This window comes from Molothrus ater, chromosome 4 (assembly GCF_012460135.2).
Source record: "Molothrus ater isolate BHLD 08-10-18 breed brown headed cowbird chromosome 4, BPBGC_Mater_1.1, whole genome shotgun sequence".
Lineage (NCBI taxonomy): Eukaryota > Metazoa > Chordata > Aves > Passeriformes > Icteridae > Molothrus > Molothrus ater.
Window position 1 is genome coordinate 28,072,075 of NC_050481.2, and position 18,158 is coordinate 28,090,232.

The 18,158-nt window shown below is 39.5% G+C and overlaps 1 protein-coding gene across 1 annotated transcript in view; it reads right to left on the bottom strand.

The window, feature by feature from the left end:
- Positions 1-9,076, bottom strand: part of BANK1 (B cell scaffold protein with ankyrin repeats 1) — a 134,713-nt gene extending 125,637 nt beyond the window's left edge. Inside the window, 1 exon segment of the mRNA XM_036382683.1 lies at positions 9,064-9,076. Coding sequence (XP_036238576.1) covers positions 9,064-9,076 — 13 coding nt within the window.
- Between the last annotated feature and the right edge of the window lie 9,082 nt (positions 9,077-18,158).

An 18,158-nucleotide genomic window follows, 5' to 3' on the forward strand; every position in this document is an offset into this window, starting at 1 on the left:
AGAAGAGAAATATCCACAAACAAAACAACATGCTCAAGAGTCAATTTCAAAAAATGACAGTGCTTACACCTCTTGAGAGACTTCTCATCCTTCTGATGTTTCAGTGAGAAATAAATACCTATAAAAGTAGAGGAACTTAAGTTTGGAAACACTCCTCTAAAGAATTCTATTACTTTGATAAAGACTTAGATTCTGAACTATCATTTATCCAGTACTGGATTGGTTTTTTGTTACACAAAAGTGAAAACTTTTTCACTTATTAAGCAAAACAGATTGTTTAGGAGAGAGCATGTACATCTGGAAATTCAAATGTTACAATGCTCATCTGTGGCATAATTGTGGTGAGAAATAAAATAGTGTAAATTACTTTTGTAATACTTTAAGTATTTTAGGTTAATGTTCAACCCTTGATTTCTGATAAAAAGACTAACTTTTCACAGAAGTCTCCAAAATGTTACAGCCAATGAATGAGTTGTCACAGTTTGAAAGGATAGTTCTGCCTTTTAACTGTATTATTTAAGGCATGGTTGTGTTCAAAATGAATGCTATTTATTATTACACATGTCATTCAAAATGAGCATGGACTTAACAGCATGTGGGAGTACAAAAACTATGGCATACATTACATATTTACAAGCTAAGATACAGAAATATGGCTTGCCATTTTAATGAATTCTATAAGCATCAGTGTTGAAATACAGGCTGTAAGCTTGCCAATGAAACATAACTGTTTTTAAACTCTTAGAAAACCAGCTGACAATAGCTTGGCAAGAACACTAGCAGAAAATTAAAACAAAACTGTCCTGAATGTACCCTTTAAGCAGAAAATTCTTCTGCTTCCAAACTGCTAAATGTAGGATCTGGCCTAAACTTTCACTGAAAATATATTTTCCCCCAATTCAATCATTACAGACTATTTCATTCAAGGCCAAATTAGATTTGGCCTCCTCTAAAATAGCTAGTCTTGAACAGGGAATGGAATTGATATGGGAGAGAAGCACATTTGAAAGTTTCAGTAAGATTACTGTGTTGCAAAACTAGAAAGCATGTATAAGAACCTTAAAGTTTTGATTAAAAACACCGGCAAAATTTCCTTTGATAGTGCACAGCAACAAGGCTTTGTTGATTAAATAGAGTTATTCTGAGACACACTAGGCTGTGGAATTAGCATTCCATGTTTAGAGGTAGGAAGTCTACAGCAACCAGAGACAAAGTGAAATCTCTACAAACAGACATCTCAGGGGGGTGGAAGAAAAAAGGTATATTGAGTTTTGTGCATTTTTATTAGATTTTCCAGATACTACAGAACACCCTTTCCAAGCAAGACTACTTCTATTATTTGATTAAATCTTTATAAAGTTTTCTCATTATATCAGCCTACCTTTAAAAAATACTGTTTAAAAGATTCAGATGAATTTGAAATGCAAAGTACCTTTAGGTACTTCAAGTAAGATTAAGCTGCTAGAGTTTACTTTCTGGACAGAGCTAGAATCATTTAGACCCTTGTAAAGATGTTGGGAGTCTATCTGGCTTACTTAAGGCCTTGCTTTTGTCAGGAAAGTCCACAAATGCCAGAGGTTTATGGCCAAAAAGGAGACAGAAGAGTCCTGCAATTTTATTTAATAAACAAATAAAGGGAGAGATTCCACTGGGGCACATGCACGTGGGGTTTTCTCTCTCAAGGTTTGGAGGCCACAGCCTCCTTTGACCCTAAGCTCCCAGCCACATGGTGCCCTCTTCCTTTCCCCACTGGCTGGGGCACTAGGAAGATACAGCCCTCCCAAACCACCTACCACATATCCCCCCTTGAACCTACTACTTTACCTCAGTGTTCAGAAACTCAGGCTGTGCAGACCCCTGTCTGTTTGAGCAGCCAAGCTGCCTGGGCTCAGCAATCAACCTGCAGCCCAGAGTCAGTAGAGACATTAAGACCCATTTCAAAGACAGTAACATGCACACCTTCACCCATCAAATTGTTTATAAAGGCAGTAGCTTTCCTGTCAATCCCTCCTCTTCTTCTTTCTCAATTTGCCTTTTTACAAATACTAGTTATCATTAACTTAACCCTTCCTAACAACCAGGAACACTTGAAACAGCCCCTCCCGACTTTTTCACATCCTAGTCCCTGCACCAGGAGTGGCAAGTAAATAAAGGGAATAAAGTAGACAATGACAGTTCATATTAGTCCATGAATCACTAGAGCTCCTCGCTATGGCTACTAAGAGCTGAAGTCTGCCATCCTTTCCTTCCAGCTGAGAAGTACAAGCCTCCAGGGAATTAGAGACCTTGACCTGAGTATGATCGGTCCACACATGTCCAGCTGTCCTGACTGCTGTCTCTGCTGTCCTGGTTGAATGCTACACACAGCAAAGACCAAAGGCAGCATCTGTGCTAAGGGGGTTTCCTGTCCAAGTCAGCCCAAATAACCACAAGTGTCTCCTACCAGGGACTCCAGGGACCTCAAGTCAGGACAAATGACCTCAAGTAACCTGAGTGACCTCAAGCAACCCCTGATGTTCTGCCCCTTCAGCTCTCAGTGGGGAGCAGCCTGCAGCACCCCACACCACATCATTACCAGGCTAGCTGGTCAGGGATACAAAGCAGACTCTCCCACAGCTTCCCTCCCAACCTAGCCCCTCCATTCATCTTCTTCTCACAGAGTAAGTTCCTCAGCAGCAGGATCTGTGCAAGCCAGAAAACTCACCTGGCTCATGGTAGCCCTTCAGTTTTGCTGCACCCAGTCAGTACAGAGTCTTAAACTGGGTTAAAAAAAAACAAAACCCAAAACCAATAAACATTGTTACACAAAGAAAAAGTAAAAAACAATGTCACAGCATACATCACAGTTGAGATGGCCACAATACACAGAGTAGCACCATACAAATTTAGAAGGCTTTAAGCATTCACCCACACAGAACACCATATCCCATCAGAAGACTGCAAGCATCTACCCATGCAGAGTAACACCACACCACTTCAGAAGACTGCAAGCATCCACCCTTCTTGTTCTTCAGCCCAACCATGTCATGCATTGCACCTGTGTGCCCTCTGTTCCCTTTGGTGATGGGTCAGTGCCCCTGGGCACCCCATGGCTCATTGCTTTCAATGCTGCTCACCTGCTTTTCACAGCTGCAGCCCATTGGGGATGAGGCTCAGCCACCCAATTACCACAAACTGTGTGTACCTACAAAACAACTCAGTGGGCACAAGCCAACTTACTGTTCATATCTCATTCTTCCTGGCCTTTCCCAATCCTGTACAATGCGTTTGAAGGGAACGGGCAAAGGCAGCTATGAAAATAAAGCACACACACATTCACCAATAGTGGTTGAATAAAATGCACTTGCTTGTCTTTCCCACTTATCAAAAGAACATTTGAAAAATTTTTCCTCCTTTGGCATGAAATTCATATTCGACAGAGAAGTTCCCGTGTCCATCCCTTTGGTCCTGGGGGTCTCTGCACTTTTCCTATTGGGAATTGTAAAAACTGTGCCATTATCCTTGCCTGTACCTTTACCTTTCCTTAATTCCTTCTTTCATATCTTTTTTATACCTGAGATGCCTTTCTAACCAACTCCTGGAAGGGCTCACTTAGCCTCCTCTCCAGCCCCTGCCCCTGCTGCATGTGGGCTCTCACCCTCCCTCAGTTTGAAGTAAACTTGAATGGAGACTATAACTCACACAAATTGTTTATTTCAGTTCTCTCAAACAAAAGGCAGTTGAAAAATAATGATCAGTGATTTTTTCAGAGGACTTTTTTTTCCCTCTTAAAATGCTCCTTCAAACTGAGTTTACAATAGGAAAAAGTTGTTCTAGGCAGACACAGTCTGCTTGTACAAGAGATACACTGGCCACCTTCTTGCGAGTTTTTATACATCAGCCCAAGTACACAATCCTGGCCAGCACTACACAGTCACAACTGAACTACAGGAATGCTACTGCAAACGTTGCAAAAGAATCTTACTAATAAATTACCTTACAAAAATAATTTCTTCTTGAAAGGCTTTACACTGAATACTGCATATTTACTAGTTTCCCACAGTATTTAATATTTTAAAGGCAACATAATCAAATTCAGAAGATATCTGGTTTCTGCTGTTAATACGGTTTTGTTCATTTAAGCAATTTATTTCTGTCACCATGCATATTATAATTTAACAAAAAGCAAGTGCCCACGTCTTTTCAATCACAAATTTTAATAAAGCAGAGGAACACCAGACTTGTGGCTTCTGATTAAAGTACTGCTTGTTTTCATTTAATGCTCACTAGCATATTAGCAATAAACTGCTTTGAAGCCTGTACTGTATTTAGCCTTTCATTTTTACAGAGGACACAGCACTGCTTAACATTAAGGCTTTTTTTTTCAGTCTTCAAATGACTAAAAATTGTCCATGTTCGATTCATCCAGGCATACTATAATTTTTTTCTTTCATCTATTTAAACTGTAAATGTTTCACAAATAAATGAAAATTATGAAAAACAGAAGGGTACACTATATGTTTAGCAAATATTACCTTATTTCTTAAAAGTTTAATTCATAAATGTTATTCTATTCATTGTTCTGTATTTCCCAAAGCTTCTAGAATTTTTTATATTTTCCACTTGAAAATAAATAATGCTTACTATTTCAATTGTTCCTCTAATCTGATATTAAAAACAAACAGGCAAACGCCACTTTATACTGACTACAGTAAACAAACTTGAATTATTTATTCTTCATGATTTAACAATCGCCCTGTAGAGAGAACAACTAAAAAATTTAATATTTCTTTTTGGGTTTGGGTTTTGTATTTTCTTTTTAATCGGAAGCAAGTATAACAATAAATAGTGAGTGAAAATATTCTTCGTTACATTACAAAATATACTTCATTACATTTTTACATGAAAATACCTTGCTTTGTTTGAGAGGCACAACACCTGCATGTCCCCAGTGCTGAGAAATGTGGAGGATAAAGCACATCTAGACATAAATTGGACTGTATGTGACAGGGTCTCAGTCAGGTTTGGGGACAGGGGGTTGTTTATCTTTTAGTCTGACATTATTTCTTGTAAGGAGACTCTTTTATGCATGTCTAGAATAGGGGATCTAGGACCAGGTGTCAGCTCTTAGATCCAGCTGCTCTATTCAGATTCACCTTAACTTGGTCAGGGCAAAACTCTGACAACCAGGAAAGCCTCCTTTCTGATGTTGGTTTCCCCAGAAAGGAAACTCAGGGATGCAGGGCTGGACAGAAGCTGTGGTACTCTCCAGCAGAAAGACTAGACACGGCCATGCATTTTTTTTTCAGCCATACATTTTTTTCAGCTATGAAGGCCTGTAAGATTATGTAACTCACTTGAAGTGAGTTTACCAGTAGGTACAGAGAAAAAACTATGAAACTTGACAAAGGCACTGCATTTCAGTTTCATGGTCTTACATGAATTCTTTACTTCTTACACAGAAGCAACAGCAGTGAACCTTAGCCACAGACTGCAGCTATTTATGAACACCTGTGTAAAGTTTCAAGTCCTTTCCATCTGTTAAGCATGTGGTCCAAATGTTGGTCCAAATGTAAATGGGTGCTTTTCAAACTCAGCTGTACTGCTGCTTGAACAGCCTCAGTGCCAAACAAGTGTGGGACTCTTCTTACCTAACTGTACACAAAAGCTCACAGAAACATTGAAAAACAAAGTAATGATGGGGATGGTAAGACCAATTTGCTTTAACTGTCAGGCCTGTGATAGCATAAATTATACACTGTGGCTTCATACAAAGCCTTGCTTTTTTTCAACGCAGGGAGCCAATAAACACTAAGTGAACATCAATATCATTACATGAAATAGATTCCAGTTTAAATCTTGGTATTCGTGACTCCCTTCCTGTCTTCCTTCACAGTGGTTTCCAAAATATATTTTCAATACCATTCTGAAATTATTATTTTTGTTTACATTTCATAAAACATAGGGTTGTCATTTTTTAACCACAGTTGACATTGCAATAGACTGATTTTGATTTATAAAAAAGGTCAGGACAACTTTTTTTTTTTTTAACAATAGTTGTAAATCACTGGACCTCCCTGGGGGATGTAATTATATCAGAAACTATTGCTGCTGTTTACATTGGGGTGCTTAAGCTGTTAGAGGAGATAAAACATTTTTTATTACCTACAAGCAAATAAAGGAGTATATAAACTAATCAAATCATCAAAGATCAGCTTCAAGAGATACACAGACAGGGAAAGAGTCACACTGTGGGTTTTGAGTCCCTGGGCACAAATGTTCTTCTTTTAAGAAACTGAGATTGCTGCTTTCTTTCACCTTTATCACAACACCAGTGGTATCAGTGCTACAATTTTTCAAATGTGGGTGATCAATTGCTTCTATGCAAACTTCAGTAATTGCTTGCTTGCAACAGAATGGGAGAGGATCAGCATAAGGAACATAGCCTGTAAGGATAAACTTTTGAATCTGAATGAGCATCCCAACACTTCCGAAGGCAAATTATAGCTTTGAGGTACTTCAGTTCTGGCTTCTTTGATACTCAAATTACAAATACATTATTAATAATATTAATATTACTTAATAATTAATATTGAATATTAACATTAATATTATGATGGTATTACTGAATTGCTTCAAAACTCCACCTCTAGATCTCATGGATTTTGAATCATTGTCTGAGAACTCTTTTTTTTTCCCTAAAAGTGAAGGAGCTGAAAATGATTTACTACTAAAAATTTAAGCACTCCCTAATTCTTGAGAAAAACAAAAATCAAGCATTGCTTGTCTAGATTCCTTCCCAGAACTCCACTTACATAAACATTGACCGAGAAACAGCTGAAGAGAAAAAAATGTACACTGTTTAAGTAAAGGACACACAAGGAAAGACCTCAATGAAGATGATTACATTCCTGAGTGTGGAGAGGAGTGATGACTCCAACATGGCATAGCAATGAAGTTATCCTGTCAGTGCCTCCTGTCTCAAAGGAAGGCAGATATCATCAAAAATCATGCATTACAGATGTTTTATCTCCACCAGCTACAGCAGCTTTAATGGAATTTGCATAATACCTTAGGTTAGAGTATTTTACAGAGTCCTGAGAAGTAACAAGCCTGTCTGTCCCACCAAGCATCACAAACAGCTTTTAGATTTGAGCTAGACTAGGCCTTGGGCAATCCACCTGAAGCGATCTCAGTACCTCACAGAGGCTGTTCCATCAGAAGAAAACAGACCTCTATGCACCACTATGCACAACAGACCTCTTTCTGTAAAAGAAAGGTCTGAGTCTTTGGCAAACCTGCAGGAGAGAGGTTTGTGTGTGGAGGTCACAGGTGGATGAGGCTTAGGCAGAGCAATACCTGAAAAAGTGACAGAGACAAATGATGCCAGAGTAGAAGGCCAGTGCATCCTCTGCTGGCTGAGTCTACTGTTACTTGTTCCCCTGCCAATGTGTGGAACTGGCTGCGAGTAGCAGCTGGGAAAGCAGCCATCCCTCTTTGGTGTTTTTACATATTTGCTCAGCAATTACTCCAGCTATTTCACATGCATACTCAGGATTTGACTGCCTTTATTCACCAAGATCCAGACTCCAAACTATATGCCCCCAGGTCATGCACAGTGGTATCCTGTCATTGATACAGAATGATCACTGAGCATACTTCTGTCATTATCAGAATACTACCCTGCTGACTGCTCACATCCACAAACATCAGTTTGCCTAATAATTGGGATGGCATATGCATATTTGGAAATGCTATTAAATGTAGTTTTGCTCATATATGCAGCTTTCTTCTTTAAAGAAGCTTGCAGTACTGGATGTTGGATCTAGACAGAAAACAACCAGTACAATAACCATACCCATTTCACCACCAGCCTTAGGTAGAAAGCAAAACAGTACTGAGTTTTGATATTTTATCTACAACTAAGTTATATATATTATAAAACAGCTGGAAAAATCACTCTGCCTTTCTTCCCTGGTGTTTTTATCTGTATAATGAGAGTAGTAGGTAAAGATGGCTGGCAAAGCTAATGCCATTACAAAGCTGCACTTAATAACTAATAACTAATGTGGTTAGTCGGATGTTATAAAATGATACAAAATATAAAGTACTTGGTAAAAAACCTGTCTTGACATCGGAAGCAGTCATTTAAAATCATGAACCAGAACAGAAAAACAAAGCATTGAGTCACCTTTGCAGACTCAGACCCTCAGACTTCTCTTTCTTGATTCCTCATTCAGAAAATGAGGATAAAATATTTTCCCACCTAATAAAAGAATCACAAAAATAAGGCTGAGCTCCCTGCAAGCAAGTCAGTCAAACCTCTGGTATCCTGATACATGTCTTTAATTTCCTTTCTATTGAGTGCCCAGCTTGGCAGTTACTGGCTTAAGTGTTGCTGAGCCTTGCAAAGACACATGAAGGAAATGGGAGCCATAAATAGACAGTATTTCTGCGAATAAGGAACATGACTGGGACACAGGGACATGGAGTCACAGGTTTCTGGTTCAGATTAAGGGCTGCCTCTGATTTACATGAGGATTTCAGAAGTAATTTTAACTTTTCATCACATTTTTCCACCAGTCAATGGGATAATGTTTTCCAACACTACCAAGGAAGTAACAAATAAACACTAACAGTTTTGAGGCACCCAGATATTGCAATAAACACCAACAAAAGCATAAACAAGGAATTAATATTCCTGTGCAAAGTCTAGCACAGGTTTTGCTGAACACTCCAGGCTGGATCCCATATGGAGAGCTGAGACACTGCAAGAGAATGATCAATTTTAATTAATGACACAACACATGACTAGCCAATTCAGAGGAGGTACACATGTAGGACCGAATTAACATTGCTCGTACAACTTTTATTCTTTAATTTCCCAACTTCTTCGCACTACATCTCCTCCTCTTTAGCAAAGCTACGTTGGCACTGTGACACCATGAGAGATGCACCAGAGAGACAAGAGACTGCTTGCACTTGAGGGCTACTCTCAAGGGCAAGGTCTCCATCCCCAGCACCGCACCAGGACACAACACCCTGTGGGAACCTCCCCTCCCTCACAACCAGCCCCGCACCGACCTGCCGGGCTCATGGCTCCGCTGCCTGCGCTGTCCGGCCACCAAAGCCGCGGCCCGAGGGCGCTGTCCCAATCCTAGGGCGCTGTCCCGGCCCGAGGGCTCTGTCCCGGCCCGAGGGCGCTGTCCCGGCCCGAAGTTTCTGTCCCGGCCGCCGGTGCCGGGACGGAAGCTCGGGCCCCTCCGCTGCCGCTGCGGCCGCGGGGCTCCGCTGCCCCCGGGCCCCACCCATATCCTCCCCTGCACACACACACCCCCTCAGCCGCCATCGCCCGGGAGCCGCCGTAAGAGCCCTCTGCTGTCGAGGTGCTCGGGGTGTGCGGAGAAAACGAGGTGGGAGTCGAGCCTTTCCGTCTATGCCAGAGTGTTGGGGTTTGGTTTTCTCTCGCACTCATCCAGTGGAGAAAAGCCGCTCAGGGATGGAAGGCACCTGGGAGGTGTCCGCCAGCAATCAAGTGTTCTGGTGTGGTATGATTAGCCCCTCCACGATATTGTGCCATGTATTTATTTTTTGGAGTGGTGCAGAGTAAAATAAAACCTAAAAAAAGGTCAAAGCAAGTAGCCCATGAGAGACACTGCAGCTCACTGCTGCACTGGCTACCAAATTTAGGACATATCAATCAAGGTGGCATCTTCCAAGTTCAAAATAAAGGCCAGACCCACCACAAGGAGCTGGAGTTTCCCCATAAAACAGGATTACAGAAAAACTGAAAGAACCTTCTGAAATAAGTTTTCAAAGGAAGCAAACCTTTTCAAACCACTTGGTGCACAGATGTGTGCCTCTCGCCCACCCAAACTCCTATGTTCACCTTCTCTACCTGAACTTTAATGTTTTGAGGCTGATTTTAGTGAAACGTGGCAAAGGTTTTAAAGATCTCAAATGTGAATTTGCTAAGCACCAGTTTCACGAATGCAGGTGTCCAAAATGAACTGAAGGAAAGGCTGCAGAATTAATTCAAGCAGTATTAGAGGAAGGAAAATTCACATAGAAGAAGTCTTTATTGATGTCTTAGTGTGACAAAACCTTCACAGTTAGCAATCAGCTACAAACCACAAATTGCAGGAGGCTGGACTTCAGTCAGGGAACTACTTCTGTAAGGACTTTGCACACTGCAGGGTCTGTGTCCAGCTGAATTACTTGGAAAACGGAACCCTCTGAGCTGTTCCTGTTTCTATCATTACACAGGTAGATACTTTTTGATTATTATCATTTGTTATGTTTCAGGGGTTATTTTCAGTCACTTCTGCTAACATGTGGGTGGTTTTGGTAAATTTCTAACTTGGGCTGGCCTACCACACAGAGGAAACATCTAGCTACAAGGACATTGGGAAAATCTGATCTAGATCCAGTCATGTCAGGGTAAATGTGCATCAGGAAGAGAGCGTGGAATGCCTCCCCTTGTTCCTTGCTGCTCATTTTTTACCTTTGGATTTTATTCATTTAAGTGACAGGTATCTGGGCAATACCTCATTCCAATCCTGTGGTTTTGGGTGCAAGGGATGCAGCACTACAGTGTCAGTAGTCTTGAACTGCGAGCAGGATAAGCACAAATGAGATATCTTGTAATGGAGGATGCAATATGTCAAAGATAAAACATTTAGAAACACTGCATCTGACTATTTTTCCATGGCAATAATCATTGCTGCTTCCTAAAATATGGGTTAGGTAAAGTGGTTGGATGCAGTTGGGATGATTGAGTGCTCTGAACTGCAAGGATCTTCACTGTGGAAATAGGAATTCATAAAAAGAAAAACAGTCATTAAATACAAATGTATTTAAATATAAAAATAACTAAAATGGAACTCTAATTTCAGTAAAAACAAAACAAAATTAGGGGGTTGTCCTGGGTACCAGGATGAGGGACAAAATGGATTGTGATAGCCCAATTCTTTACATTGTGAGAGCCAGTGCTGTGGAAATGAGTCCTAAAAGGAAGAACACAATTTGCTTTACTCAGGTTTTAAACCAAACAACAGGCAGGCTTCTACTAGTCAAGGAAAGAAAAACCTTCAGCAGTACCCAGAAGCAAGAGGCCCTGCTCTACATGGAGACCTTGCTGGAGGCGTTGGTCAGTGTGCATGGCATGCCCGGAGACCTGCAGTGGCCAGGGCAAAACCTGTGCTCTCCTCTGGTGGCCAAGGTGCTGTAGGGTGATCCATGTAGGGCTGGGAGGAGACCATCTGGGACAGGTTACTGAGAAGATGGAGATAGAAGGTAGGGCAGGAGTTGTGTTGTTAGATCCCAGTTTGAGGGAGGATAAGACTTGGTGAGGATTGTGGTGGTCATAAAGGACTGCTTGGTGTGGTGCAAGTTGCTCATCATGATGGGTGCACTTTCACCTCTCCCTGCTGAGGGTGAGGCTGAGTCTTCTGGGTCTGTGCTTTTAGCTGGACCCAACTGGGCCTTTGCTACTTAGTTCAACTGGTTTACTCTTGAACACGTTTCTTTTCTGAGCTGTGGTGCTGCCATCACAGCTTTTGAGACAGTGATACTGGCCTGACCAGGACATCATGTGAAGCACTGTGAGCACTGTGCTGCTCTCTGACTATTTGCAACTCAAGACAGTGTAAGGTATACCGAGGCCTACACCCAGCAGAATTATTTCTAAGAGCAAAACAGCTCAATTCTCTAACTGCAGGGTTATTGCTATCAATTTACACTGCTTTTACCAGCCCAGTCATGAAGATTTCTTCTCTGGAGTAATGTCTGCATATTACTAAGTATTACTGCCAGTGTCAGCAGACTCCTACTTAGAAATTAAGTTTGCTGTGGGGTCTGTCAGAGGTTGAGGTCTCTCTACAAGTCCAGCAGAAGAATTAGGTTTCCCCAGTTCTTCAACCTCCTAATGATTGCACTTTATATATATCATAAAGCCACGGAATTTATAATTTATGCTGGAGGTGTAAGAACACTCACTGTTTCTAGGCAAGGAAAAACTACTTAAATTATTAAGCAACCTCAGCGCATGTCATGAAGCCAGTGCTGCATTAGAGGGAAAATAAATAAAAAATCCATGTTAAATCACGAGAAACATGTCTTGGGAATGATGTCAGTGTTGTGTTTAAGTTGTCTGGCTGTCCTCAATATCAATTTCAAGCTTCAATTTTAGTAAATTTATTTTAAATATAAACTTACTTCCAAACGCCCTAGATTCATAACTCTAACTTGGGGACAATTATATACTTTTGTAATGCTTTCCAGCTTCAGGTTCTCACTGATCTTGTCAAACGAATTTCTTTCTAATACTGCCTTTGTTTTTCCCTTTGTGAGCATTCTGCTATTGTTGGAATGCTGGCTTTTCCTTTGGATATAATTAACATTCAATACATTGCCATTATAATTTCCTCCACATTTTACATATTTGTTTTCCTCAGGTCTGCTAAGGTTTGAAAAGCCTTTTTTTCTGTTAAAGAGCTTGAAATGGTTTTGAAAGCTTTATTCACTGTTGATTACTAACTTAATATTACTTGTAGGTTTCGTTGTGAAATCCACTGACAATATTGCTAGGCTATAGTACAATACAGACAATATTGCTATAATTGCTAACATAATCAGTTGGAAATATTGCATGTCAGATGATACTGTTAGTTTTTGTATTTTAGCAGGAGTTTACATGCAGTTTAGATTCATGCTGTGTAGTCATAGACTTTCTGCCCTTGCACACAGCTACTGCATTTTGATGTTCGATATAACTGCAAGAATTAACATGAAGTTAGCTGAGTGTCCACTCTTCTTGTCTAGTGGAAAAAAGGACAAACTAAGTATGTGGTATATTTCTAAATATTGGTTAAATCTTATGAAGATTTAACCAATAGAAAAGAATAAAGATAGAAAAGAATAAAGAGTGTTGCTCAGCTTGTATGGTAGGTTTCAAGAAAGCAAGAAAATTGTGTTTGAGACTTTCATTTTGTTATTTAATTTCACATGCACTAAAATAAAAATAAAGCAGATCTGGGACAGAACATGATTCTAGGAGAAAATGTTACTGTACACAGTAACACTCTCAGTTAAGAAAAAATGAGTCAAGCGAGACAAATCTAATAGCTTCTTTCTTTAGTACCATTATGATTAAATTGGTTAATGACACAGGTGAAGCATAAGAGAATATAAAATAGGTGGCCTGGAATATAAAAGCACTGCCAGTATGTAATGAAAATGATTTGTGTCATTCTTTAATTTCATTCTTGCATGTATAAAAAAAAGCTGTTTCCTCCCATGGCATCTTTGGTGGTCACAACAGTGTTAGGTAGTTTTGAAAAAACTTTAGATACATTATACATGTGTGGGTTTTTAAAAAAGTTTTTTACAGGTATAACAGAGAGCAGAAATAAATTCTTCCCTCCCCACGCCCCCCATCTATGGAATATAATTTCATGTCCAATTCCTGTTACTGTGATTTAAGCTTTGGAATGTATGTACAAGTCCCATTAATCCTCAAGATTTTGCTTAACAAAAATCTATGTATTGGGGTTGCCACATTTAAGCCTTCAGTGATAATAAACTTAATTAATCATGTTGTGGTTAGAAACCAATGCTGTTTACAACATAAGAAAGTCAATACTCCAATATAATCCTATATAGCAAGATGCTTTGATACACTTAGAAAGGTAATACCTGATGTGTCTTGTATGTCTTACAGTAATTGTTGGTAAATATGAATCCTTAATGTCTGACATCAGGGTCCTTTTATATCTCTATTTGAAAATGTGTATTGAAGAACTGCACCACTAATAAATAACTTGATGCAGTACCCAGCAGGATGTTAGAAAAATGTAAATTGAATTGATTAAGTAGAAAACAGAGTGGTTTATGGGTTGTAAGTAGAGCTTGGTCATAATTCAACTGCTGGTTTGTCTTGCCACATGCAACCCACAAACAAAGGAACAACCAGGAAGACAATATTTCTTGAGGTCAGTTTAGACCCCCAAGAGCAGTGTGTTTCTCCACTCCACTGGAAGCATCACTGGATGCGTATGTCCTGGATTTGTTAGATCTAGATTACTCAGTCTTTAGGCTGTATTCTTGGCTGGTGCAAGTCAGGTTTATTCCCTCTTCACTCTCCTCAAGGTCCATGGACATAACTTCCTATGCATTACTCTTTCTGTTTTTTTTTCTCATATGGTAATATTTTTTTCAAGTTGGTAAAAGATTTGCCAGTATTTCTAGCAAAGTAGTGACTGCTTGAGTCCCACTGGAAGAATGCTTGTCTCATCTCTAAAATGAATTGTTAAGAATGGTCTGGAAGATAGAGGAAGGCAAACAGCAAAGGACAAATTTAAGATGACTTAATGGGATGGTAGCAACATGTGGAGATCTAAAACCAGTGAGGTATTGACTTTGATGTTTGGGAATGCAAAGATAAATATCCAATAATGAAACCAGAGCAAAGGTGATATGTATCTCCCATTGAATAGTCAGCACTCGCCTCTTATTGATCATCTGTGCCTGAGAGACTAAGGCAACCAATTCTTCTTCCCAGTACTGACACAACATTATGCAGTCCTGACATTTTATTTGTGGAGAATTATTTGTTACTTTTCAAAGTGTAATTATTGTAATGTAATGGTTTGTTAAAACAATGTTGATTTACAGCCTCTGACTGTTAGTTCAGTAATACTCATACATTTAACCATTGACTATAGAATTAATTTAGTCCAGATTATAGTCATTATTCTTCAAGTAAGAAATTAATTTTCAGAGACAACTGAAACAGTATGGAAAAAATAATATGTCTATTAAGGAATATTTTCTAATAGCATTGAGTTTAAGTACTTTTTGGTAGTCTTCAAAGACATTTGTCACATGGCGAATGAATGATAAAGAACCTTTCACTGAAATGATCTTACCATTTTTTAATTGGAATTTCTCAAAAAGCAGGTTGTAGAAAACACTTCAAAATGAACAGCTCAGTCTTGGCAGAACAGACAAAATAGACCATGTGATCTAAGAGAACTTTGCTGAAATTACAGTTTAATTTGCCAATATTTTGCTTTTCAATTAATAAGAAAATCCAACAGTTCCTATTGCAGAAGCAATTTCAGCATTTATTTCATTGCCATTTTCCTGCAGTTAACTACTTGCTAAAATATATTTCTTTTTCATATTTGCCTAAGCTAGAGAGCTCGAGGTTTCTCAGGCATTTTTAAAATATATTTTTTTACAATGGCTGATAAATGTGATAAAGGAGATTTTTGTTTTCTCTACTTATTTTTTCCTCCTCCTGACTTTACAAATCTGAAGAAACTGAAGCCAGTCCTTAAACAAAGAAATGGAAGAAAGGAGTGAAACAATTCAAACAGGAAACTGAGATTACCGAGCCAGACTTAAAAGATGAGACTTGTTTGTAAGGAAATCTGAAACTGGGGAAGGATTTGAGAGGAGGAGTGAGGCTAATGAACATACATGGATTGCTCTTTAAAACACTAGAACAGAAAAACTTGTGAAGAAAAAATTGGGACATAGCTGATGTCTTCTATCCCCAAAAATCACTTGGTCCAGATTCTGCAGAGCACTTTGTTGGTGATGCTGTAGATGTCTTTCCTAGAGTCATGACACTGAATCATATGGATAGAGGCTGAGTTTAGGAGCTTTTGGATAGGATTGCTCTTGAAATGTGGTCACTGGCCCAGATTTTGCTGGTATATCTGGCTAGCAATGTTGGTTCCATACTCCTGTCTGTACTGTTGCAGTACACATGTAGGTATCCTGTACAAATAGCCAACTTAACAGTGTCAGTGTCAGGGAACTGAATGGGAACTTCAGACAAAGTTTTTGGCTAAGGGATTCTAGAGGGGTCCTTAAGCCTTTATATGGCTTTGTCTTTCAGGATTAATGATGGCAAACCAAATGTGGGTATTCAATATGAATAAATAGAGTGCCTTATTTAGATTGTTATTGATAATGATTTAGTAAAAAAGAAGAGAATGAAGGTAAAATTGTGAAATAGTAAAAAGCAAAAGGACAGAATGTCAAAAGAACAAAAGGCTGTAATCAGAATTATTAACTACACAATAAAACTAATATAGTGCACTTTTTACTCAATATAATCAGAGCTAGCTTATCAAGTAGAGATTGATGTTACTGACCCATACCAATGACTGTGGGCAAATCTCTTTGCTCAGCTTGGAGAGTTAGCCTTGAGGGGCATCCCCACCCAAGGGAAAGATCACCACACACCTTAGGGAGGAATACAAGAAATCCCCACAGTGAAAAAGCATGACTGGTCTTTTACAGTATAAAGTGATTGACTGTCAGTCATACACATCTTTAGATTATGTGTTGTCATGCCTGCTCAGCAAAAGATGCTTTATTGCTGGAAAAGCTGTTAACATGTCTTTGGTTTCTTCTGCTCGACACTTCTGACTCTCACTTCCATCTCAGTGCCTGCACATCCCTGCTGCTGTTTGCCTCAGTCAGGAAGTACCTGTCTTGGAATTGTGATGTTGTGATTTGAGATAGTTTGTTCAAGCTGGTCTCAGGACTCTTCAACACCAAACCAGCAGGCCCTCCTTGCTCAATCCATTACTGTTAAATTGTAATTAATGATCATTATCTATTATGTTCCTGGACAACTCAGCAGCCAAACTACATGCAGCTAAAGAGGCTAAGCTGGAATTTAAAATTGAGCTATACTGTCTTCAGTCCAAATTGTGTGTTCTGGCTGTTTAATGGTGCTCTGCAGCCATTCAGACTTGCTTTTTTGCATCTTCCTGCTGCCAAAATGACTTGTGCTGCCTGTAGCTGTGGAGCAGTGAAAAAATGTGTGTTCCTGTCCCACTGGAGGCTACTGTACCCATCTTAAATCTATCAATAGCTCTGGCAGTTTATGTGGCACAAGTGACTGGAAATGGACTGTCCCTTCCAGCACGCTTTTACAATGAGAAAGAAGCAATGTCTTCTCAAGGTTACATTGTCTTACAGATGGTGAGATTTTGAGTCACAGTGGGATTCTTCCTGCCCAGCTGTAATTTTTTCCTTCTAATCTTCAAAATGTTTTTACTGGGTGTTGGAATTTCCAAGGTTGGATGGGGCTTTGAACAATCTGGTCTAGCAGAAGGTATTCCTGCCCAAGGCATGAACAATATGATCTTTAAGTACTTTTTCAACCCTGACCATTCTATGACTTCATAAAGGAAAGTGAAGTGTGTGAATCTCAAGGATTTATGTTTCTCTTCTAGATTGTTTGCTTGTAGGTCACATTGAACTGTTTGTTTTCTTTTCTCCAGTATAATACTGGTCAAAAGTAATTGTCATGGCTTTGCATGAGAGACATTTAAGGAAGTGATGCAAATAAAGTTCAGATGTAACTTTAAATCCACATTTAAAAAAAATTAATTTTATACCTCCTTTCTGTGTGGGTTGATGCACCTTTTTTCACTTTGCTGAATGTTGTCTTTTGAATTCTGATCTCCTACCTCACAGTATCACTACATACAGATCGTCACATATGATGCATCACAAATATTGGTTTATCATCTCCTTGCCTTTATATTGGAAAATATTTCTTATTTCAGTCACTCTGATTCTCTGTTGAGGCTGGATTGTTTTCAGTACTTCCAAGGGGGAAAAAAGCAAATAGTTTTTTAGGAGCGTAGAATATGAAAGAGGGGCAAGTCTGGAAAAAAATAGTTGTACTTTCATTGGTGCTACATCCACTCTGGTGGAGCTGCATCAAAGCAATTGTAAATATGAGTCATTTTCCCCTGTCCTGCAAAGAAAGAGTCCAGATGGTCTGTCAGACTGCTGGAACTTCCAGCCTCCCAGAAATTACTTCTCCAGCACCTGAGGCAGGAGGGAGGGCTTGTTGGATCCTGCTGGCATCTTGTCTACATTGCTTTGCATGTAAAAGTGCCAAGACCGAGGTGTCTGAGACTGACTTTCTTTGCACCATGTACCCTGATATCACTATTTTAGGCTTTGTGGCTTGATAGAGAGAGGGAGAAAATACAGGATTTTTTTAGCTTTGCAGCTTGCTAGAGATAGGGAGAAAATATAGCATTGAAAGCAACTTTTAAGAGTTGCACATTTGGCATATACAGTATGCATTTTTTTTAAATTTTTCCTTTTTGAAGTGCCCATAAGTAGGTGGGTGCTTGGAA